Source organism: Linepithema humile, chromosome 5, assembly GCF_040581485.1.
Source record: "Linepithema humile isolate Giens D197 chromosome 5, Lhum_UNIL_v1.0, whole genome shotgun sequence".
NCBI lineage: Eukaryota > Metazoa > Arthropoda > Insecta > Hymenoptera > Formicidae > Linepithema > Linepithema humile.
The window spans coordinates 17,400,840-17,422,174 of NC_090132.1; the positions used below are offsets into that span (position 1 = coordinate 17,400,840).

General features: G+C 40.3%; 1 protein-coding gene across 5 annotated transcripts in view; it reads right to left on the reverse strand.

Moving 5' to 3' along the window:
• The window catches only part of Sema1a (semaphorin 1a), a 213,984-nt gene that overhangs the window by 18,023 nt on the left and 174,626 nt on the right, over positions 1-21,335 (reverse strand). For all 5 annotated transcript variants that reach the window (XM_067355990.1, XM_067355991.1, XM_067355992.1 and 2 more), the window contains one exon: positions 1,348-1,444. In XM_067355990.1, coding sequence (XP_067212091.1) covers positions 1,348-1,444 — 97 coding nt within the window. The remainder of the gene's footprint in view (positions 1-1,347; positions 1,445-21,335) is intronic.

Below are 21,335 nucleotides of genomic sequence, written 5' to 3' on the forward strand. Positions count from 1 at the left end.
CTTTTGCCGACTGATTTTAACGCTGGAACAGCGCGCATTCGGCGCATACGAGATATGAATAGCTATTTATTTGTGTATACACGTCCGAGAATACGAAGGAACAAAAAGGAAGAAGTAAAGCGCGCTAATCGATTAACTGGGAGCACAATCGAATCGTTTGAATACATTTCCTAATGACGTATCTAAAGGCTGCTTTTGTGCACAAACAATTAATAATACTTACAATAGCAATTTGTATCTGCAATTATATCATATCGCATTTTTGTTAGATCTTGATACGATCGTAAACATCTCCTTGACAGATATAATTACGGCATTTATATGAAATTCTATAATGAAAATTTATACGAAATCATATTACATATTATATTTATGATGTTATAATATTGCGGACGGTAAAGATTCGAGAATTTAATTCGCGAATGTCGCTCGTCGGTAATCGATTGAATATGGTCCAACAGTCACGATAATGTGACATCTATTGTTGTGTTTGACATGATTAATTATCTCATTACAAATATAATACTATATAAGGATATAATTATGTATATTGGACGAAAATTGGTTGTTTATTACCTTTCAATGAGCAGAGCATATAAATTGCAACGCACTCTATCCATTATAAAGATATTTTTCGTTCGAATATGTGTATCTGTTTAAACACGTTGATTCCTCTCTATAGTGCATACTATACAACAAAATAATAATAGAACTTGAAACTGTATACGATATTGATTAATAATGCATTTTAAAGGCTGCCTATGGCGCGATTAGCAATACCGCTATCAAACAGGAAATTGGTAATTATTAAACGATACGCAAACGAATCCATACTGATTTATTTCTAATTAATTCCTACGATTAAAATAATCATTATCCCTGTTCCAAAAATCCATGCATGTTAGAGAGCAGCGTACAATTAAAATATAATCTAATTACCGGAACGAAAAAATCCACCTCTTGAACCAGATTTAGCGAATATATATTTCACATACCGCTAAACAAAATGTATCAATTAAATATCTGATCGATATTGACAACGGAGAAGTCGAATGGATCGGATTAAAAAAATACTCGTGGACGAGTATTCAATTTACGCGATAAAACGAGTTTACACGAGATATATAGAAGGGATTACACGTTTCGATTTACCTTGAGATCACCGTCAATCACACGCGCTTGAGCAGACAGCGGCGCAATGATACGCCGGGAGATGGATGGGCGAGAGGGCGAAGAGGATATGAAGAAGCGAGGGGTAGACGAAGAGGGAAAGGAATAAGAAGAAGTAGTAGAAGAAGGAGCGGCCCTTTAATTAAAGCACTCGCTCCAAATGAATCCTCTATTTACCTTCCGCCGACCAGGAGATAGTTCCCGTCCCTGAGCACGAGCCGAAAGTAGTCTGTGTGCGTTTCGTTTCCCGTAAACCTGAACACATCCTCTGCACCTGGAAAAAGAAGAACAGAGAAAGGGGTTTAGGAATCAGTTTCTATTCTATCGCTTTAAAAGAAACAAAAAGTGAAAAATTATCTCATTCCATCTAATTAGTCGCCTGACGGTCATCGACGTCGCTCCTTTTGTGACAGCCAATTGCCGACGGCCCGCCCGACCGTCCTTTCCGCGACGGTCCGGAAGTCGGCCTTAATAAACCGTAATAAGTTTCCTTTTGACCGCGAGTCCGATGAACAATGCCGATCGATCATTAGCGAATCAACCGTGAGCAATCTCCCTTAACTTCGCAGCCCGGCTAAAAAAAGGAGCCCCCGCCTCTATTATTCGCTAATTATCCATCGATCGCCGATGCGAAGCTCGGTTGATGACGTTTTACTAGTTTTCTCGCTGTCAATACGTGTAAAATTCGTTATCGAATTCGAGCGTAAAGCAGCAGCAGCAGCAGCGCGATTGGAGAATTGGCACGATGACGCGCATCGTTATTTCATCGATTTTGCGCAAATCTCCTAATCTTCCTATATCGATTTTTTGCGTCAAACGCTGCATACAAGGAAATAATCATGTTTAATATTTGCGAAGCGCAACATTAATGAATGCTCCGCCAGGTCCCGAGTGTAATAAGCAGGAATTTCCGGAGCAATCAATGCCGATCGCAGCAATCTCGAATACGGTGTATGCAATTCAGGTCGTACACATAAACTGCATTGCCGTCGACGACATGCAGTATATGCAACGTGGCGAAGGAGCTGTATGGATTTATTAGATATATTATATCAATGTCTCATAGGACACACGAAAACAGAAATATTTCGCAGTAATGATATTTCACGATAATAATAAGCAAATCGCGTTTAACATGTTTCTCTCAATGCCCATTAGTTGTTCTTTATTCATAAAGAATGCTGAAAGCAGTGTAAAACTATTCCAAGTATTCGTTCTACTTTGCTAGATATAGACGGTATATTCAATTGCTTTCTTTATGCGCGGGCATAGACGGATAATGATTGCACGAATTGTTAATTAAAGCTTCATCCGACTACAAGATTCCAGTGTTATCGATCTGTCGATTCGGGAACAGGATGTATAATTAAAAGAGCAATTATCAGACGATCCTATATCCTGTTGTCACTCAATGCGAATGACCGGATTTGTGCGTCCGTGATTCAGACTTAGAGATAGGAATGCTTTCAATCATAATAACAGAGAGCGAGAAATAAATGCAACGATTAAAACGGTTGCATTTTTCGAAATAAAAAATCCTATTTTATTATTGCAAAGTATGATATATTGCTGGCATGTTTTTCACGAGATCTGGACAAAACACGTTCGGGACTACGCAATAAAATCTAATGCGTATATATTATTTAAATTGTTCATCAACTCGAGCAGAATTTCAATTACAGTGTGATTTGAAGAACGCTACAACAAATGGTTGTATAATCTAGCTAATTGCACTATATTTAAATGTAATTAAATGCCTCCATTTGAACCTCATTTATTGGGATACGAATGATAATTATTCCGAGCTTTGCGCATTCAACTGCCACTCAATGTCAGCCGCTGAACCACTCTCTGCCAGATTTATGTAATTCGAGTCACGGATATATATATATATCTCACGAATATATATATATATATATATATAATATACATATAATATATATATATATATATTTATATATATGTGCGTCGCAAGCACCTACTGTTGACTACCGACTATATAATTACACAAGCGTTTGTTAAATAGCAATTAGAATCAACCAACCGATTATTCTAAATATTATTAAACAAATGTTTGCAGTTATGTGACATTTCAATCATTTATATTTGCCATATCTGAATATGTACGCACTCAATTATACATACTCTACTTCATATAGAAAATATTTTCTCGAAAGCGCGCATTAAATTTGCCTTTCCCGTCCGAGTTCAATGATCGATTATGTCAATCGATTTCGACGACTGGAAGAGCGCGACTCTGCGTCCGGTGCATGCAATTTAGGTCAGAGATACAGCAACGGCAATAGCAGCAGTGCACTGCCAATAAACGGACGCAATAGTGAAACAGACCATTATCGGAAGCATCATACGTCTTGCCGTAGAAACGAATTAACGTCATGTTGCCGGGCGTTACATTCGTACCGTTTGACCGGGGCGAGAGAGAAGAAGCCCAGATGGATGGGCATCTAGCTGATATGGAGAGACCGAGCGAGGATGATGTGTACTGAAGGAGGGAGAGCGAGAGCTGGCCGAGTGGACACGCGATGGATCGACGGGTAGCTAGATAGAGGTACCACCACCTATCCTCTTTCTCTGATTGCCTTCGAAATTAAACGGGCTGAGTGTGTCCCGTAACTTCCATCAACTCCGGGCTCACTCGGTTATCGCTTTCCAAAATTAGCTGTTCGATTCCAATCGCACGTCGCGCAAAGTTGAAGATTCCAGGGCGATTCGGAAGCGGGACGGATTAGGGATTTCGGCTCGCGACAGATTTGTCCGCCGTGTCGGGACCGAGCACGGCGCGGAAAACGTACGAACGGATAATTGGCCGGCGGGAAAGATTTGATAAGACTGTCTGTCGAGATATTATTAAACGTCAGTGATTAAGCTTGACTTTAGATTTCCGCGCGGAAATCAATTATGTCACAATCGATTAAGTTTGGCGAAAAAACTGTGAAAAAATAATCGGAATCGCGGATCGTTGAAGCCTTTGCATTTTCGATATATTATTCGGAATGTCAATAGTAATAATGTACATAAAATTTTATTCAAGATAATACAATTCGCAATTATGTGAACTGTCAATATTAAATATATCTTCGATGGATTTACAGCGAGATCTCTCGCAATACCTATAGAAACCTATAGAAACCGATTCTTTAGAAACGTCATTCTTCGATATGATCAATGAAAATCTCCGATTGAACGGATACGCAATACGAGCCCCATTACCGTAGGAAATTCGTCCTCGGTCCTTTTCTCTGTCGCTCCGCTCCTTTTGTTCCGTCGTCTCATCGGCGAATGGTAGAACTTCGCATCTGCCAGCCATTTGCGGTGAACGTCAAGTTTCGAGCAACGAGAGGCGCCCTGATATTCGTGAAAGCCGATACAAAATACAAGCCACGGACATGTATCGGCTTTCACGCTGCTGCCGGCGGAGCACAAAAACTTGCACCACGGAATACGTACACTGACTGCTGAATCCATCGCGTCGAAATGCTGCTTCGTTTCGCAAATAATTATTGCAAATATTTCTATTCGTTATTAATTAATATCAGTCTGGCGCACAAGTAATTATTTCGTATATAATAATTGTCTGAAGTATCTGTGCAAAATACTGATAATAATGACAATACTCATATTTTTCATAAGTGGAGTGGCCATTATTTCATCATTACCAGCTCATTACAATTTAATAACGATCTTTATAAAACCGATAATCGGGAGCCGATATTTCAGCAAGAAGCCGAGAGATACAGCTACATAGAAGAGAGTTTCCCGAGAGTTAGGATTGTTCGCCGAATGCTAAAAAATTGACCAAAGTCGATTTATTCGGTCCACCACCTACCTTTCCGTTTGCCGTTTCTACAAATCACGTATATAAGTTCCTGCGGACCGCCCGGCAAGCGCCGCGATTCGAAAATATTGAACGCGTTCAAAGTTACGACTCGCCCCGTCAAACTTCACGGATCGAACTTCCTCCGGAAAGCGCTTTCGCCATGCGAGAGGGTATCGGAAGGCGAGGACGGAACAACGTGTAGAATGAGAAGGGGGTATATTTATTACGCGCCCTGGAAGAAAGAGGTGCTCGGGCGCTGTTTCGCCGGGTAAACGGTGGCGTGCGAATGTCCGTGACTAGTGGGCGGATTGCTTATCAGGAAAGGCGGAACGGCTCGTGAAATGGCAATTAAACGCACGATCGTCTCTATGTTAAGATCAGGCCACTCCTGCGTGTCGATGTCGATCACGGTCGACGTCTGTGCATCTTCTGTCAGTTAATTCTACTGACGCGAAACGATTTACGCGCGCTATGGTTAAATGATGTGGATGGCGAGCAGTTTGATTTACTCAAGATTGGCAGCTGTATTTGGATGGATGTTGTCATCAGCGACCAAAAAATCGCAAATCATTGATTCGTAATTCAATGAGATTCACAATTCTATCGAATATATTAAGCCAGTGATTTTATAAAATAAATGACTTTTGATAACAAATTTGCACTTAATATTTTAGAAAATTACAAAATTGTAAATTTGAAATAAAATACATTTTGTTGCTGGCTTTATAAATTCAAAGCACTTAATATAATTACTTCTCGTGTTTACTTTCGTTAATTTTATGAAGTTTCAAATAATTGTATGAGAACATGTTCGAATTTTTTTGTAATAAAAACATCAAAAAAATTTCATAAAATTATTCTAACACAAATACAAGTTGTATTGAAAAGATATATTTATTTTCATTTTAAAGTAAATATATCTTAATAAATAAACGTACACACGCGTTCGAAACGTTGTAACACGTCGGTGCGGGAGATAGGGATATCATTTCAACTTTGATTAAGAAACGCATTATTGACACGCAGTCAGTACGAGTCGTGTCCCGTCCCGTTACTTCGAATACACGTCAACCACGCACGCGTGCCACATGCGGGAGACCTAATTTCCGACCTCTCAGCGGTGTGCCAATCGCCGCGATCGCGGCGATTGGCGGCCATCGACTCTTCTCGCCCTCGGAAGTATGGATTATCGCGCGCGGTACGCCACACAAGTGGACGCCGGGACCGCCGCCACGGGGTAAGGCCCCGTCGCGCTCAGAATCATTAAAGTTTCGCACGTGTCTGGGGTGCCGTGGCACCGCAGGCCGAGCCCGAGCTAGGCCATTATTTTTTAACGGCCCTCCTGCAGCTCCCCGCCACGGTTTCATTCAACGCGCACATACATACACACGAAAGTGTCCGGGGATTTCGAACTACGGGATCAACCATAACTAATGAATGAGACTATCAACCCGGCCATCAACGTAAGTTATCTACAATGTTTTATTGCAGCTAGACACCGGGAAAGTTGCACTTCCGGGCGTAATAACGTTCATGATTAAACCACCGTTGGCGGAGCGCATGCATGGGCTCGAAAGAACGCCGTGAAACCGCAAGATTGGACGAAGTTTTATCTCCGAGGACATTCAATTTATAATAGGCGTCGCAAAAACATCAAAGTGTGCGCGACGCGATAAATATTGTAGATCTCGTGCCCTAATTCGCGGATCGCCGTAACAAATCCCATTTACGAAACAACCTCGTTGCGAAAAGTTCGACTTTGGAAATTTAGAGTTGAACGAGTTTCAAATGTGATGCTGCTGTCGTCGCTATTGTCAATCAATTAAATAGAACTTAAAGTATAAACAATTTTAATTAAATATGAATAGGTAGATGATATTAACTTTCTAATTGAAAAGTTTCGAAACAAGCAGACTTTCTCTCGATTCTATAGAATTTAATTTGATGCATAAATAATAATCTAGACGTTGCATGTGAAAGTCTGCATGTTATCCCATTTTTAATAACACGAAGAACGTTTCCCTCTTTTATTAAACTAAGAGCCAGACCTTTACGTATGCTCGACACGTCTCGATTTACATCGGAAAACGCGCGCAATGGGACGCGCAGGGTGAGCTTTGCGAAAAATAACCCAGCCTGTGGAGAACTCTTACTGCTCTCGGACCGCTACGCGAACGTCCCTTTACGCGCGGTCTACGTCGTGTTAGCCGAGCCTGCCGGGTGCACTTCAATTTCGTTGGGACAACACATGGCTTCTTCTTGGGTAAGATAATCCCACGAGAGCTCGCGGAAGAGAAAAGCTGGACGGAAAAGCTTGAGAAGGAAAAAGAGAGCGGAAGAAAGCGCGCAGCGTAGCCGCTGAAAAATAAGCGAATGAAAAATTCAAATCGACTGAAACTGATTTTCCGAGATAATCCGGACGACTATAGTGCCAATACGAAGAGTGTTAGTTCGGATGTATGAAATCTTCAGTTAGAATGGATCAAGTCCGTAACTTGTAATTGTATCCACTTTAGATACGATTCTATATTCAAAGTGGAGTTTACAAACTACGGATTTGATTCACCGTAGCTGTAAAGGGCTTTGAGATGCCTGAGGGAACAATTAAAATAGTACTGAATAAGATACAGTTGATTCGACGTTTGTAGGTCACGCGTCACTTTCGAATTATTCTCTAAAAACGAACGCGGTTTATTTCTAGGGAATTCGAGGAAGCGCGAAACACCGAGATAGATGCTATCTCCCGCTTTTTCGCGAGAAACCGACAAGATCAATAACACGGTATTGGGAATTCGAAGCCCAGCGTCTCAGCGAGTAATTATTCGCGGCGCGGGAGAAACTAACGAAGGGAAAAGTATCTCTCCGACCGAATTCTGAGAGCCGTAACAAACGTAACAAACGATTGGACGAGACAGGCGAGAGATGATATTTCCTTGTCCGAGAGGGATCCCCGCGAATAATGACGGATTCGCGACACGTCCGTAGTCGGAGGCCGAGAAGCCGGGAGTATCTCTCGATTGTGTCTCTCGTTAGCAATGTGACTTGGAGAGGAGGAAGAAAAGAATACGATGAGGATGCAGTTGCTATCTAAAAAGAATTAAGTACACTACAGAAGACTTTAAAGTCATATAATTCTTCCTCTTCCCTATTTTATTTCTTTATAAAATAAGAAGAAAATATATTAGCGGATAAATTTTAAATGCTTATTTCTTTTCACGAATCCGAAATGTATACAATCCCTTTTGAGAATAATATCTACACATTTTAGAAGTGCAAAACACTTTTGATAAACGATCGAAACAATTTAAGAAATTACATTTTTCAGCATTTTAAATCAAATAAAGTAAACAAGATGAAGAAGAAATGCGATAAAAAGGGCCATCGATACTCTTTGCACAAAAAATTTTTATAACATCATTGATGAACGAAAACAGACGTTTTCCACGACATCGACACAACGATATCGCGGGCGAATCGGGTCGTTAGATTCTTTCGATAACGTCGCGTCCGCTCATACGGAGGGAATTACACGCTCGATAACGCGGCATATCGAGCCCGGAACGACTACGTACAGGTGCAGTGCTACGGGGAGAGAATGCGAAAAGACCGGGATGCGATCAGTTGTAGCGTACTAGAGAGCAAATCTCTAAAGCAATCTGAATTGCTTTTAAATTAAACATGCGACCGTAATCACGTAGATCTTTTCAATAAGAGATTACTCTCAACGGAATTGGAATGTATCGTCGATGCGTGTGCATTGACCGGCATGTATTCTCCACTCTCGGGTGCAATCAAATGTAAAATATTAAGGCATTGTTTCGAAACTTCACCAAATAATTAAGATAAACTAAAATGTGAGAGAGTAACAACAGAAGAATAAAAGCAGAATTTATTTGATGACACATTATTGAAATTTAATCAGTGAAAATAAGTGCGAGATCGTATCGTTTCACCCCCGATTTCTCCGGTGGTTCCGGTCCCTCTTAATTTTCCGGGACGATATCGCACGAGTCGTGGAGAGAACATTAAGAGGATCTCAGGTACGTTATTTGCCTCGCAGAATGCTATATTGCGCGCAAGTAAGATTTACACGTCGAAGTATATTTTCCGTAACACGAAGTTTCATGTGTCCGGGAGGAGAGAACGAGGTGTTGGGGAGGACGCAAGTTTATTGCCAGAAGAAACGTAGACACTATCGCGCTACTCACCAGGGAATACCTAAAAACATGTAGCGTAGCATAAAATGGGGAAACTTTAGTTCACAAATCAGATCGCGGCATTTATCGCGCCACGAGTACCAGCGTCTCGCGCGACAAACGAAAGAGATCAGGGAAATGCAGATAGCAAAATTATTATTTACAAAGAAATGCTATGTGATTGTTGGTATCGATCGAATCACTGCAATCGACTCGCCGAGCGAGCGCGATATCACGCTCGCGGAATCAAGTTCGAAACGGAACGCTCAGCGAGAGATCCGCAATTTAAATAACAAATATTAAGCGTCGAATTGATTCTAGGTCAATCGGGAAAATTCAAGCACACTCTGCATAATCGAGAACACTTGCTGAAGTAAACGTAGATTCGCGCCACGATAAAGTCGCAACCGTGAAGCACAAGTGGAACGAGCATTATTGATGACGTAATTTGATTTCGATACGTTTATCCGCAGACAGAATCGCTCTTCGATGGAGAGAATACGCGCACAGAAGCTAAATAATTTAGCGTTCGTCGGTTGTTCCGCTGCGCGCTTATTTTCAATACGTTTCCGCCGGCGCGCGCATTACTCTCCCGGGGAATACGCGCGCTGCATTAATACCGCGTGTGCGCAATTCCGCGTTAAATTTCGCGAAAATGACGAGAAACGAGCTGGTTATTCCGATGCAAAATAAAAATAAAGGGGGAAAAAATAAACGAAGTAAAGAGCGAGAAAAACGGGAAACAAATTATTTACTGTAGATTCTTTGTAACGGGTGTTTCTTCTCAGCAAGTTATTTCGCGGCTGTATTTAGTTCAGCGCCGACTCTCTCTTTATGATCGCTCCTTCTCCGGACGACTCTCCGTCGTGTCTTTAGGAAACTTGGCGGAACGTCATTCATAACTGACGAAGTTCCTCGGATAATGTACAAACGCCACGCTGTGCGGTGGAAAGTGGAGCGCGGCGCCCGCCGGTCAGCAGCGGAAGTGTAGAAATTTTAACGGAGCCTCCCCTTGAAAAATGATTCACAAACAGCGGGTAAACCGTGCGCGGGTGTTCCGAAGGCACGTCAAGATCTTTTCCTCAAAGCCCCACTCCGCGTAATAACCCTGTTTAACGGCGGCGCGCCGTGAAATATGCCCGCGTCTCATTTGCACCGGTGCGCTGAAAAGAGAGAATTCTTTCTGCCTCATTCATTTACTACGCGGAGGTAATATATTGTTCGTTGCATCTCTAAGAAAAGAACAAGAGATTGCAGAAACACCACCGTGCTTCCACGTTGAAACTGAAATAGTTTTTATTTGAGTTTTATTTGTTCATATCAGTGTTGCTTCTAATCTCATCGATGCTCGATATTTCTATTGCGAGTAAAACATTTACATATATATGTAACTGAAATACTTAAATGTATATATGATTATATACAGGAAACAATATTGATTAATTTAAATATCAATTATTAATATAAATTTAGTTAGCTTTGTATTTTTAGTATTTAATAAACGAAAGAATTGTAACGCACACTGTATTATAAATTGTAAACACTTTATATATAAATAAAACATAATAAAAATAAAAATTTATTTTCACAAACGTATAATAGATTGCAAAATATATTTGTAAAAAAGTAAAAAAAAAAAAGTAAAAAAAAAATAAATAAATAAATAAAATTACCCCATTTTATTTTATTTGCAAAATAACGAGTTTATTTATAATATAATATTTTCACAATAATATATAAAAATGATGTCTATTATGATGCACTATATAAAATTTAGTTATTTCCCCCTTTTATCTTTTAAAATCTAAATTATAATGCTTCTATGCTGTGATAAAGTAACAATTAAATATCATAAGAGAGTGACGTTTACTTTCGTGAATTAAAAATCAAAAGATCGAACGCGATTTGGTGTTACTCTAACAAAATCAATTGCGGGAATCGAGTGTGTCTGCTGTTGGGATCTCGGGTGTATATCGGGTGACGTGGAAACGAGCCTCGCGTAAGTCGAACGATGTACGGCGCGCGGCGTCACTCGATACGTAGAGGTACCGAATCGCGTATCGAGTTAGGTAAGTGGATTTCTCGCGTCGATACATTCGCGTTACATAGCATTGCACTCCCCTCGTGTTAGCTCAGGGAAAGAGCCGAGCCAAATTGAGCCATCTAGTGTATCAGCCGCGCTTGCGTCCCCCTTTTGCGAGGTGTCTCGGTAAAAAGTTACGCTAGCGCATGTCCGCGCAGCTCCGCAATTCCGTCCCGTTGTTCTTCTCATTTTGCTAATTATCTGTATGGAGTCGAAATAATCCCAGGCCTCTTTCTACTCCATTACACTGCCGCGAATACCGCGCGTACGTCGTGTCACTTGGGATTTGGATCGTGCCACGTAAATTAATTCGCAAAACTTGAAACTTGGAACGTGAAAATACAATGTAGTGTAAATTACATTATGTATACGTCGAACGATGTTCATCGCACATTTAACGCTTAATGTGACCGTTTGAAGCTGAATACGATTTGCCTAATATGCCATTTCGCATTTCAATGTCGGGATGGGAATCGGACAGCCATATTAAGCACCAAAATGCATAGCGAGAATACAAATTGTATTGTATTGTGTCGCGTCCAGGGATCGGAAATAATTTTCCGATAAAAGTGTTTGTTGCATTTTATTGCAAAACAAAATGCTAATAATTTTTATCAACTTCAACATTTGCAAAAATAAAGCTTTTTTCGCAACACTGTAATTGCGCAGTACGATTTTTCACAGACAGCTTGTGAGTAATAAGCCTTGACCATGATTTACATTAATTGGCAGACCGCAGGCCATGAATTGTTTGTGAAACTACATCCATCCGATCCGAGAGTGCGGATTAACGTAAATGTCGAATTAATCATTCAAATCGAGGATTCATCGCCGGAAGCACTAAGGCAGAGTTAATCAGAATGTGCTACACATTGAATAAACAATAACAATATTTTTCTTTCACATAGCAATTGTCATCATTAATTTAAAAACAATTACAGTAAATTGTTATTAAATATGTAGAATGTAAAAATCTGCACTTTGCTTCTGAAAAAGAAAGTCAAGTTTGCAATAATATGACGCAATTACGCAAATGTGAATGTTTACTGTATAAATTACTTGAATCTAAAATGATAATTTTAGTGCCATTTATTCTGCATTTAGTATAATATGCAATACGCGGTGAAACAATTAGGGTAGTCATATGTAACTATATGCATCTAGTTCAATTAAATATGTGTCATTATATATGCATAATTATAGATTCGCAAAAATATCTTTAATTGAAGTCAAACTAATAATAGGCGCGCAAAATATCCGGCGAGATTTTGCAGCATCATTTGACAAAGCGAATATATCAGATTGTCAATGAATAAATCTGAATGTGATTACGAACCAACAAGCTAATTCGATCGGCATAGTAATAATTTATGGAAATTGTACGGCAAAATTTACAGGCTTTTCGCAATGTGCGCATAGATACGTAGCAAAGCGGACGTGTCGGTAATTTTCTAGCAAAGTTAATTCGTCGGCAAATGAGCAGCCCAACCTGATTAGCGCGTCCGCATCATAATTAGCGAAAACTTCGGCGATCGACAGTGATGAAATTTTACGGAATGCCACACCGCCCTTACACGTTTATATCGGTCGAATGTGAAACAAAATGCGAGTATCGATCCTCGCACGATGATATCGCGATACGTAAAAATCTGATTTTCGTGCCGAACGAAGTTATAATAACGCATAACGTAATACCGAACTAACCGACCGTAGTTTTTAGGTAGGCGAGATACAAATTTCATCTCGCGTACACAAATATGGCAATATTCATCGACGCAAATAAAAAATGGTTTACTCGTCGATGCAGCTCTTATCGACTCTTCTCATATCTATTTTTTAAATAATCTATCGGGGACAACATACAGTGTACATCACTTGGTATTGTCCTTAACGAAGTTGCAATGTCAATCAATTTATCTTGAAGTACTCACGATCAAAATTCACATACCGAACTGCATATTTATCGATTAACAACCCACTCAACATGAATCACTCTATAGACGTATCGAGAATTCGTTGAAACATAATGAAATTCACATGCTTTTACATGTTGGTATGCGACTGAAATTCCAATCTTATTAGAAGAACGGAAAAATAATTTAAAAAAATGCAAAAGTAAGATAATTAAGTTGAAAGGATCGTTCGTTAACTTTCCATTATACGAGTCGATAATGATCAATTAAAACAAGTCACAGTTTAAATGAGAGAAAATGAAAAAGGCATTTGCAAATTTATTTCCACACCATCTTATGACGCGTAGCAAACTTATCTTTACTAATTAATTATTCCATCTTTGATTATTTATGCGAAAAACGGCGATTGCGATCAGAGATTCGCCGTCAATGTAATTTTCACAGCGGAGCACTCACTTCAATCATAGTTTTACGACATGTTCGCAGCTGCGACCACACTTGTTGAAGCCGAAACACGAACCTAGGCTTATTTAACCGAAGTGGCCGCATCGCCGATACATGTGTGTAGCGTTAATGAAACTAATTACGCGCGGCGCGACACGGTGTAACGTGCACTTATGCGCGCGCGCGGGCGCAGCCATACGCGAAATCACGATCGTCACGGCCAGATTAATTGGATTAGAGCCGGTGTTTGTCGGTCCTTAATGCGCGTAACACACATCGTCGGATCTAATAAATCAATCGCGTGTGTCGCCGAGAGTTTGCCCCGCCGTGCGCTCCCTCGCCACCTCTCGCATTTATTATGCGACGCATTATCGTTTTCGACGTTCAAATCGATCTAACTCCATCTCTATATTTCTCTTCCTCTCTCTCTCCCTCCCTTTTTTTCATCCGATATGCACGTGCACATCAATATTGGAGAAGTTGAATTTCGCGGAAAGACATTCTATCGCGCGCACGGACTATCGATCGTCATTTATAATTCACGAGCGCTCGTTCTATTTCGGTAACGAGTTAAAATCACACACGCCTGGAAGAACTCATGCATTAACGAAGAGACAGCGCATTAATTAATTACATTTGCGGATTGCTTATTAGCTCGCGCGCATTTGACGTTCTCGGTATCTAATATACGTACATACATAACTCGTCAGATATTCGCATTCATTAGAGTAGTACGAAATATTAGTATGAAAGTATCTTTGTCAACAGAACCGCAGCGACATAGAGAAAATTCGTCTCAATTCATTTATATCAATAATTAATTAATATTCAAAGCATGATATATTCGTCGCGCAGCACAATAAATGCTTTTAATGCAAAAATATTCTCTCTGAGGAAACTTGACAATCGAAATCTACAACGAAGGTTGATTATTAAATTCGCAATAATTACTGATCGTAAAAGTAACGAATTTAGAGCACTTTTGCCGACAAATTTTATTCGATTATGCTAATGTTCCAACTCGTAATTTTGTTCCAGCTTAAACGTGCTTTACTTATTTACTGCAAAAATTTACGTTAAATATGAACGCGAGATGAAACGCAGATGGCCGCGTTTAACGCTAAACTAAGCAACGGCCAAGCTTCTATGACGACTCCATTTACATCCGTGTTAAACCTCGCAGGAGTGTCTCCTTCAGCCACTTTAAGGGAGAAGTGTGGGCGCACGAAAAATGTTGACGGCTACTTCCACGAACGCCGCGAGTATTTGTGCTTCTTTAGTGATGCCACGCTCTCAGGATCCCTCGTGTCCCTCCATGTCGCTCGATGTCCCTCTTTGGGGCGACAGAAGTCGAAAGAGATATATCATTGAATAGCTCGCGTGAATGGCGGCATTGATGTTGAGTGGTGAACGAAAGAAGGTGACTGAATACGTAAAAGATTTACCGAACACGATAAATGCTACACGCGAGAGATTCATTTAAGTACTTTGAAAGCTGTCGATATACGATACGGAAAATTGGAACGCTCATAAAATTCACATAGATTGCTCCATGTAACATACAGTACTATTGCATTTTTCAAACAAAGAATTTAAAAGCATCATACGTTGCTTTTGATATATTTTATAAATTTTTATATTAAACCCTTAATTTTATTTACAGCATTTTATCCAGCAAATATTTTTGGCTTTTTTTTTGATAAATTATTTTGTTTGTAATTGTGACGAAAATAACATACGCTCTGCGGGTTGTGATGCGGCTCTGAAATCGGCTCTGGAAATCACTTGTACAAAAGATTTTTGCACTCCGGGGAGATGTATCTGGTGCGATTGCGTGCGCTTAATCTGCAACGCGTTTAAACCGCTCGCTCGAGCTTGTTCGCATCAACAAGTGGCATGCGAGGGACAGTCGATTCGCGCGGCAGCCTTGCACAAAGGGCCGCGATGCCGATACTTTCATGACGAGCGAATGCACGCGAGCACCGTCGATGGTTATCGTACCTGCTAGTTGCGCACGTACCAGTACTCTACGCGCGACGCTTTCTCCGTGGTTGTAATCGATACTAGGTACAATACATGGCAGGCATATCTGGTTTGCTTGTCATCGATACCCACTTTCGACGCGCGTTCTTCGATCCGATGGTATCACAACCATGTCGAGTAAACTAACGAAATGACACATATAAAACGACACCACAATTCTGTGCAACGTTAAAATCATTTTATTCCATCAAATTTTCGAACGTATTAGCATAGTTTTATGATCGTTTATCTTTCGCTTATATTTCGAACCGTCACTTCCAACGTGCGTCTTTTAATTCGGTGTTAAGATATGAAGCAAATTACAGAACGATGCGGCATAACGATTGAGTAAAATAATGAGTAAGAAAAAACCTTCCTATAAATTTCATTTCATTAAATTTTTCCCTGTGTAAACGTACGAGCGGAACATCAGATAAGGTGTGGTCTCGCATGAATGATCTATATCTCTTCGGATAACCTGAACTAGGTGGAAAGTTAATGGGTTATCCGATATCGTCAAAATTATCAAGTACTCAAGCTTCGTCTGAACTTGATTAGGTAAATTCGATCTCGATCCGGGCGTGGTTACGATCAACTCGAAGTCATGCAACTTTAAGTACCAGCGTTGGAGATAGTGCTACAATAAAAAATAATTAAATTAGTTTCACTGTTTCGCCGTCAAAGTTGCGCATAATAATCATAATTATCTCTGCACATATATACAACGAACTTTTAACATACACATCTATTGTGTGTAAAATATAATACATAAATTACATCAATAACATTTTTAACATAAATATTTAATTTAATATAATAATTTTTTGCATTTCTATTTCTGCATTTGTATATTTTCATATAAAATTTTTATTTAACATTGTACCTCGCAATTGTCGGTTAATTATAAATTTATCAACTACTCTTTTTTACTTTATTTTACTTTGTAAAGCATAATAATTTTATACATTTTAACAAAAGAAAGTTTAATAAAATAAAAAAAAAAATATTTTTATGCGTTCCCTTTAGATTTGTCAAATTTCTTACTGACTACATATTTCTCAGCGCAATATCGTAGAAGATACCGCAGAACGCCATCAATTAGATCCATTGACCCATTAAACGTCATGTACGTCAATCGATATCGCTGCATTTCACGCATCACCCAAGCTAACAGCGCGTCATTGCGCCATCAAAGTCCACAGGACGCATTTCAGTGAAATTCGTTTTCCACCTTTCGTATGGTGAATTAAATTCGTGTCCTTCTGACCCGCAGATTAATTAACTCTTTCAATAACGCCGCCGCTGTCCGAAATTCTCCTCGTTTGCCGCGAGTCGTCGATTTTTTTGTTATCGGCGACCCTAATTCGCACGCGATCGAATTGCAGACTGAATATCGCATCGTCACGAACAAATACCGACCATCCACGCGCGGAGAATTATATGCGGAATATTTCGATTCACGAACGAAATAATGCGCCATTGCCTGTGACAATATGATACGCGAGGTCGCGATATTTTACCGAGAATCGATGTCTTCCATGATGCATCGTGACATCTGCCAATGACGTCAGGTTTTAATCGTTTTAAAAATTTTATCGAAGATTTTATACGTTTGCAAAAAAACTGAAAAAGGCCGCAAAGCCGTGGTGAGCGCGGGTAATCGATATACGGGAGCGACAATTTTCTAACTTTTTCTAGTTTTACGACAATAATTTGCATTTTTACGCTTATTCAAATCGCCGACCACGCTCGCGCGCGAGCGTCTTAAAATTTAAGTGTCACTTAAATTCTGGCAGTGTTAAGAACCGCGTAAAATTGTAGTCGTATGCACCTGGAAACAAATGAAATTGGTTAAGTGAAGTAACGACCAATTGGAAACCGCGCGTTCCGCCCGATGTTTTTTTAATGCTCGCATAACAATTCGTAATACCTATGCGAAGAGTCGATCGAGAGTACCGATAATTAATTGCCGACCATCGTCATCGTCGGTAGTTTTAAATGTCGTTCGATATCGCCATTGGGAAAAGTGGAACGAACTTTTCTGCCATCGGCATTTAATGAACCGCGCTGTGGATTTATTTCCATCGCAATACAATGCGATTTTCTCTCCTACTTTTTTACAATGAACGTTTACGCGTTACGATGCACCAATTATCGGCCTTTTGTTTCGATCCATAACAATATTTCCTCCGGAAAAATGACATTGCAGCATTAATTCTTCAAAAGTTAATTTTTCTCTTTTCGACGTTGACTGTCTCTCAACCGTGAAAAATTCAGTCACAAAATCTGATTTCTAAAGATCGTGAAAAATGAGTGAAAAAAATGTTGCACATTAAAAGTTATAAACATAATTTATTACAGTGAACAACATTAAAACACAGAAGTTAGACAGTCCACACTTGTTCCCGTCCAACTAACGAAAAAGATAATGCAAGCGTTGTGCTGCGGCATTTAATCATTCGCAGGTTGGTAATTATAACAGAAGTGCGCACATAATTCAAAACTTCTCATTCTCTTCGCGTTATTACTCTGCGCGAATAATCGAGATCGTAACCGCGCGGATGAGCGCTAAAACGCGTGTACGCGTATATTCATTATTCTCACGGCGACACGAGTTTGCCGTTAAAAAATGAAACATGACTGTCCGACGTACTGAACGCGAATTATCGTGTACATCGAGCGAGCGACTAGCGAATACGCTGGCTCTAACGCGTTTTTATATTGGCTCTCGCTAATTATCCATCGACCTGGTATTAAAACACGTTTTCTTTCGCAGAGAGCGCTTTTTCATACGCGTTATTTTTGTGCTTTGACGTATTCGGAAGGCCTTAATCTCGTAGTGAAAACGATGCACGCTATAATGGCGTCGACGTGATGTTTGCCCGGCTAATATGCCATGTGTTTAGATGCACTCTGTCGTTGACACACGGTTATTGATAGAAAAATACGCGCGCGATATGCGTTGGTGACAGATGAATGCGCGCGATCGCGATGATCGCGCATCACGTCGACCGTACACGCAACGGTGACACGTTAGTGACTGTGTGTATTCGATAATTGATATTCTGCTGCATATACGCGAGTACGATTTTCGGTATATTTATCCCTGGTGTTTTCGACCGTGCTGTTGCATGCTTTTTTACGCGCTGGTATCGGTGATTCGATTAATTTTGTGGCAAAAAAGATGAACTGTAATATGCAAATTGCTTGCAATATTGTAGAGATAACATTGCAATGTATAAATATTTTAAAAGTAATGCGAGGTCTTGGATATTTTGTTTAAATAAGTGAGTGTAATTTAATTGGCATCAGAAACGCAACCACGCAGCTAAAAAGCTTATTAAAATCTTAAAATTAGATATATATACATTTCACATTGGTATTTATATACCGAATATATACAGAATAAGTCGCCAGAAATAAAACGCATATTTGAGTATTATTTTTGAGTATTAACATTTGAGTATTAACATTGCAAGTAAAACCGTATCTATGTTAATTGGCAATAATTTAATTCTAGATAGTTTAACTCGGCAAGTAAACAGTTCATATATCATTTCTGACATGTGTATCTGATAAAGGGAGTATTAGTATCCTTCCCAGCATATTATGAAATGAGACCTCGTTACGCGTCGTAATTATCTTCGTTACATATCTAGAGAAGTATCTAGCAAATAACTGCAAATTGAAATAAATCGTTCGCTTGACGGCACACTACTCTGCTTTAAAGAGGTTCTCATATAAATTAATTTCGATAACTTTTGGAACCTCTTTCAGGCAAACATCTTTCGCGCCGTGTATCCGAAGCAGATACGTAAAGTGCGTCTTCAAGAAACCTCTCTAATATGAAAAAGAAGCAGAACCCTCCGCAGCGAAGAAAAACAACTTCGTTGCGCGTTCATGGCAACATAAACATTTTCCGTAAATAAATCCAAGTATACGGTATCTCGCATAAATTAGGGCAGGAGAATATACCGTACATAAGCAAAGTGATATCAGCCCTTGATTGCAAACACGATCGATGCCTGTAATGGATCCACCTACTTCGACCGTAAGTGCGCATCTTATCACAACCCCGGTATTATTTGAGATAGCGAGTAACCATGCGACAACACTACACTTGCATTAGCGAGCGTGTCATTACGCGAAAGGTGAATAACTTCGTTCGAGAGAGAGAGAGCTGCGGCATTAAACTTCGGACAATCATAATCGCGCGGTCGCGAACGTCATTCTCCACGGACCACTCTCTAGTCAAACCACATACGCAACGTCACCGCTGTCAATTATGCCGCTCGCATAATTGCACTCGCATTTGCGCAATACCTACGAAGTTTACCTCAGGTTTCTCGGTTGCTGAAATTCTCTCCCGCTTTCGCTGATAACGCCACCAAAAACCTGCGCGTGCAGAATTTCGCCATATATGAATAACAGCGCGGATGGTTTCACACTATGAGTTAGTTAAAATTAATCAGTATCCGTGAGCCCGCAAAATTGCCTCGAGCATTTGTTTAACCAACGTTCCGCCAAGTAATTCGAAACTTCCGCGAGATCCACTTTGAGTGAGTTAGAAGTCGCGGTCGGAGCCAGAAGTCGGTGCAGACATCCCGACGAGAATGCGAGTCGCGTCTCGCTTTGTAGGCCAAGCTATATCGATAATGCAAAACCGTGTCGCGACAGTATAACTTTTGAACCCGTCGTCGCACTTGTCGCACCGATTCCACTTTGGAACGCAACTAAATCAGAGATGTGTTTTTTTTTGTCGCGCGAATCATTTGAGACGAATCTCCGATTCTCAACAATATCTTCTAAAGTTGATAAATTCAAGAACTCTATTCAGCAAATAATTATTCAGCAATTCGAGAAATAGAGTGATATAAAACCGAGGCGTAGGAACCGGCACGTACGACATCATTCACTCGATTGACTTTTATAAAGCGCAAAACATGGAGAACGGTAGATCGTCGGCGAAAGAAAACACCGAGAAATGTCTCTAGCGAGCGTGATTTGACACGGGTTGCTACGCAAGGCAGCGGTTAGACAACGTGAAAAAGCTCGCGGTGCTGCCGTTCTTTTCTTCCCAATTATTTTTCCATTTTTCGTGTCACTCTCTCCTTCGTTCTTCCGCGTTTACCCTTTTCCAACGGTATGTCGTTCCGAAGAAGATCGTACGTATGCTGTCACGCCGCGAAAGAATGATTCTGGGTCGCCATTCCCACCTCGTAAACTTTGCCGGGGAATTGTTGCGCCGTCGGTGTCAGATAAACCGCGGAGAAGCGTTATTGTCCCGAAGTAATCGTAGAGACGAGAGGCAGAAGAGGCAGAGCAAACTCGGTCGCGACACACGTCCTCGTTCGCTTGGCCGATCGCGCTAGCGATATCCCGCGCGAGATGTACGAGCGCGGAATACAATGTCGAAAGGACGCTGATTTTAAAGCCAGTAAAAAGAGAGAGCTTTGCGATGGACCGACTGTTGACGAACGAGGTTGTTGAAGCCGAATGTTACGACTTGTCACCGAGAGATACCTCGTAAAAGATCCATCGAAAGATAAGTTCCAATTAGAATGACTCTCTCTCGAATACGATTCGAGATATATGGACGACGAGCATGACTTTCATTACAATCCCTATCGATCGTTCGTTAATTTCGCGTTAATCAATTCTCTCACGTG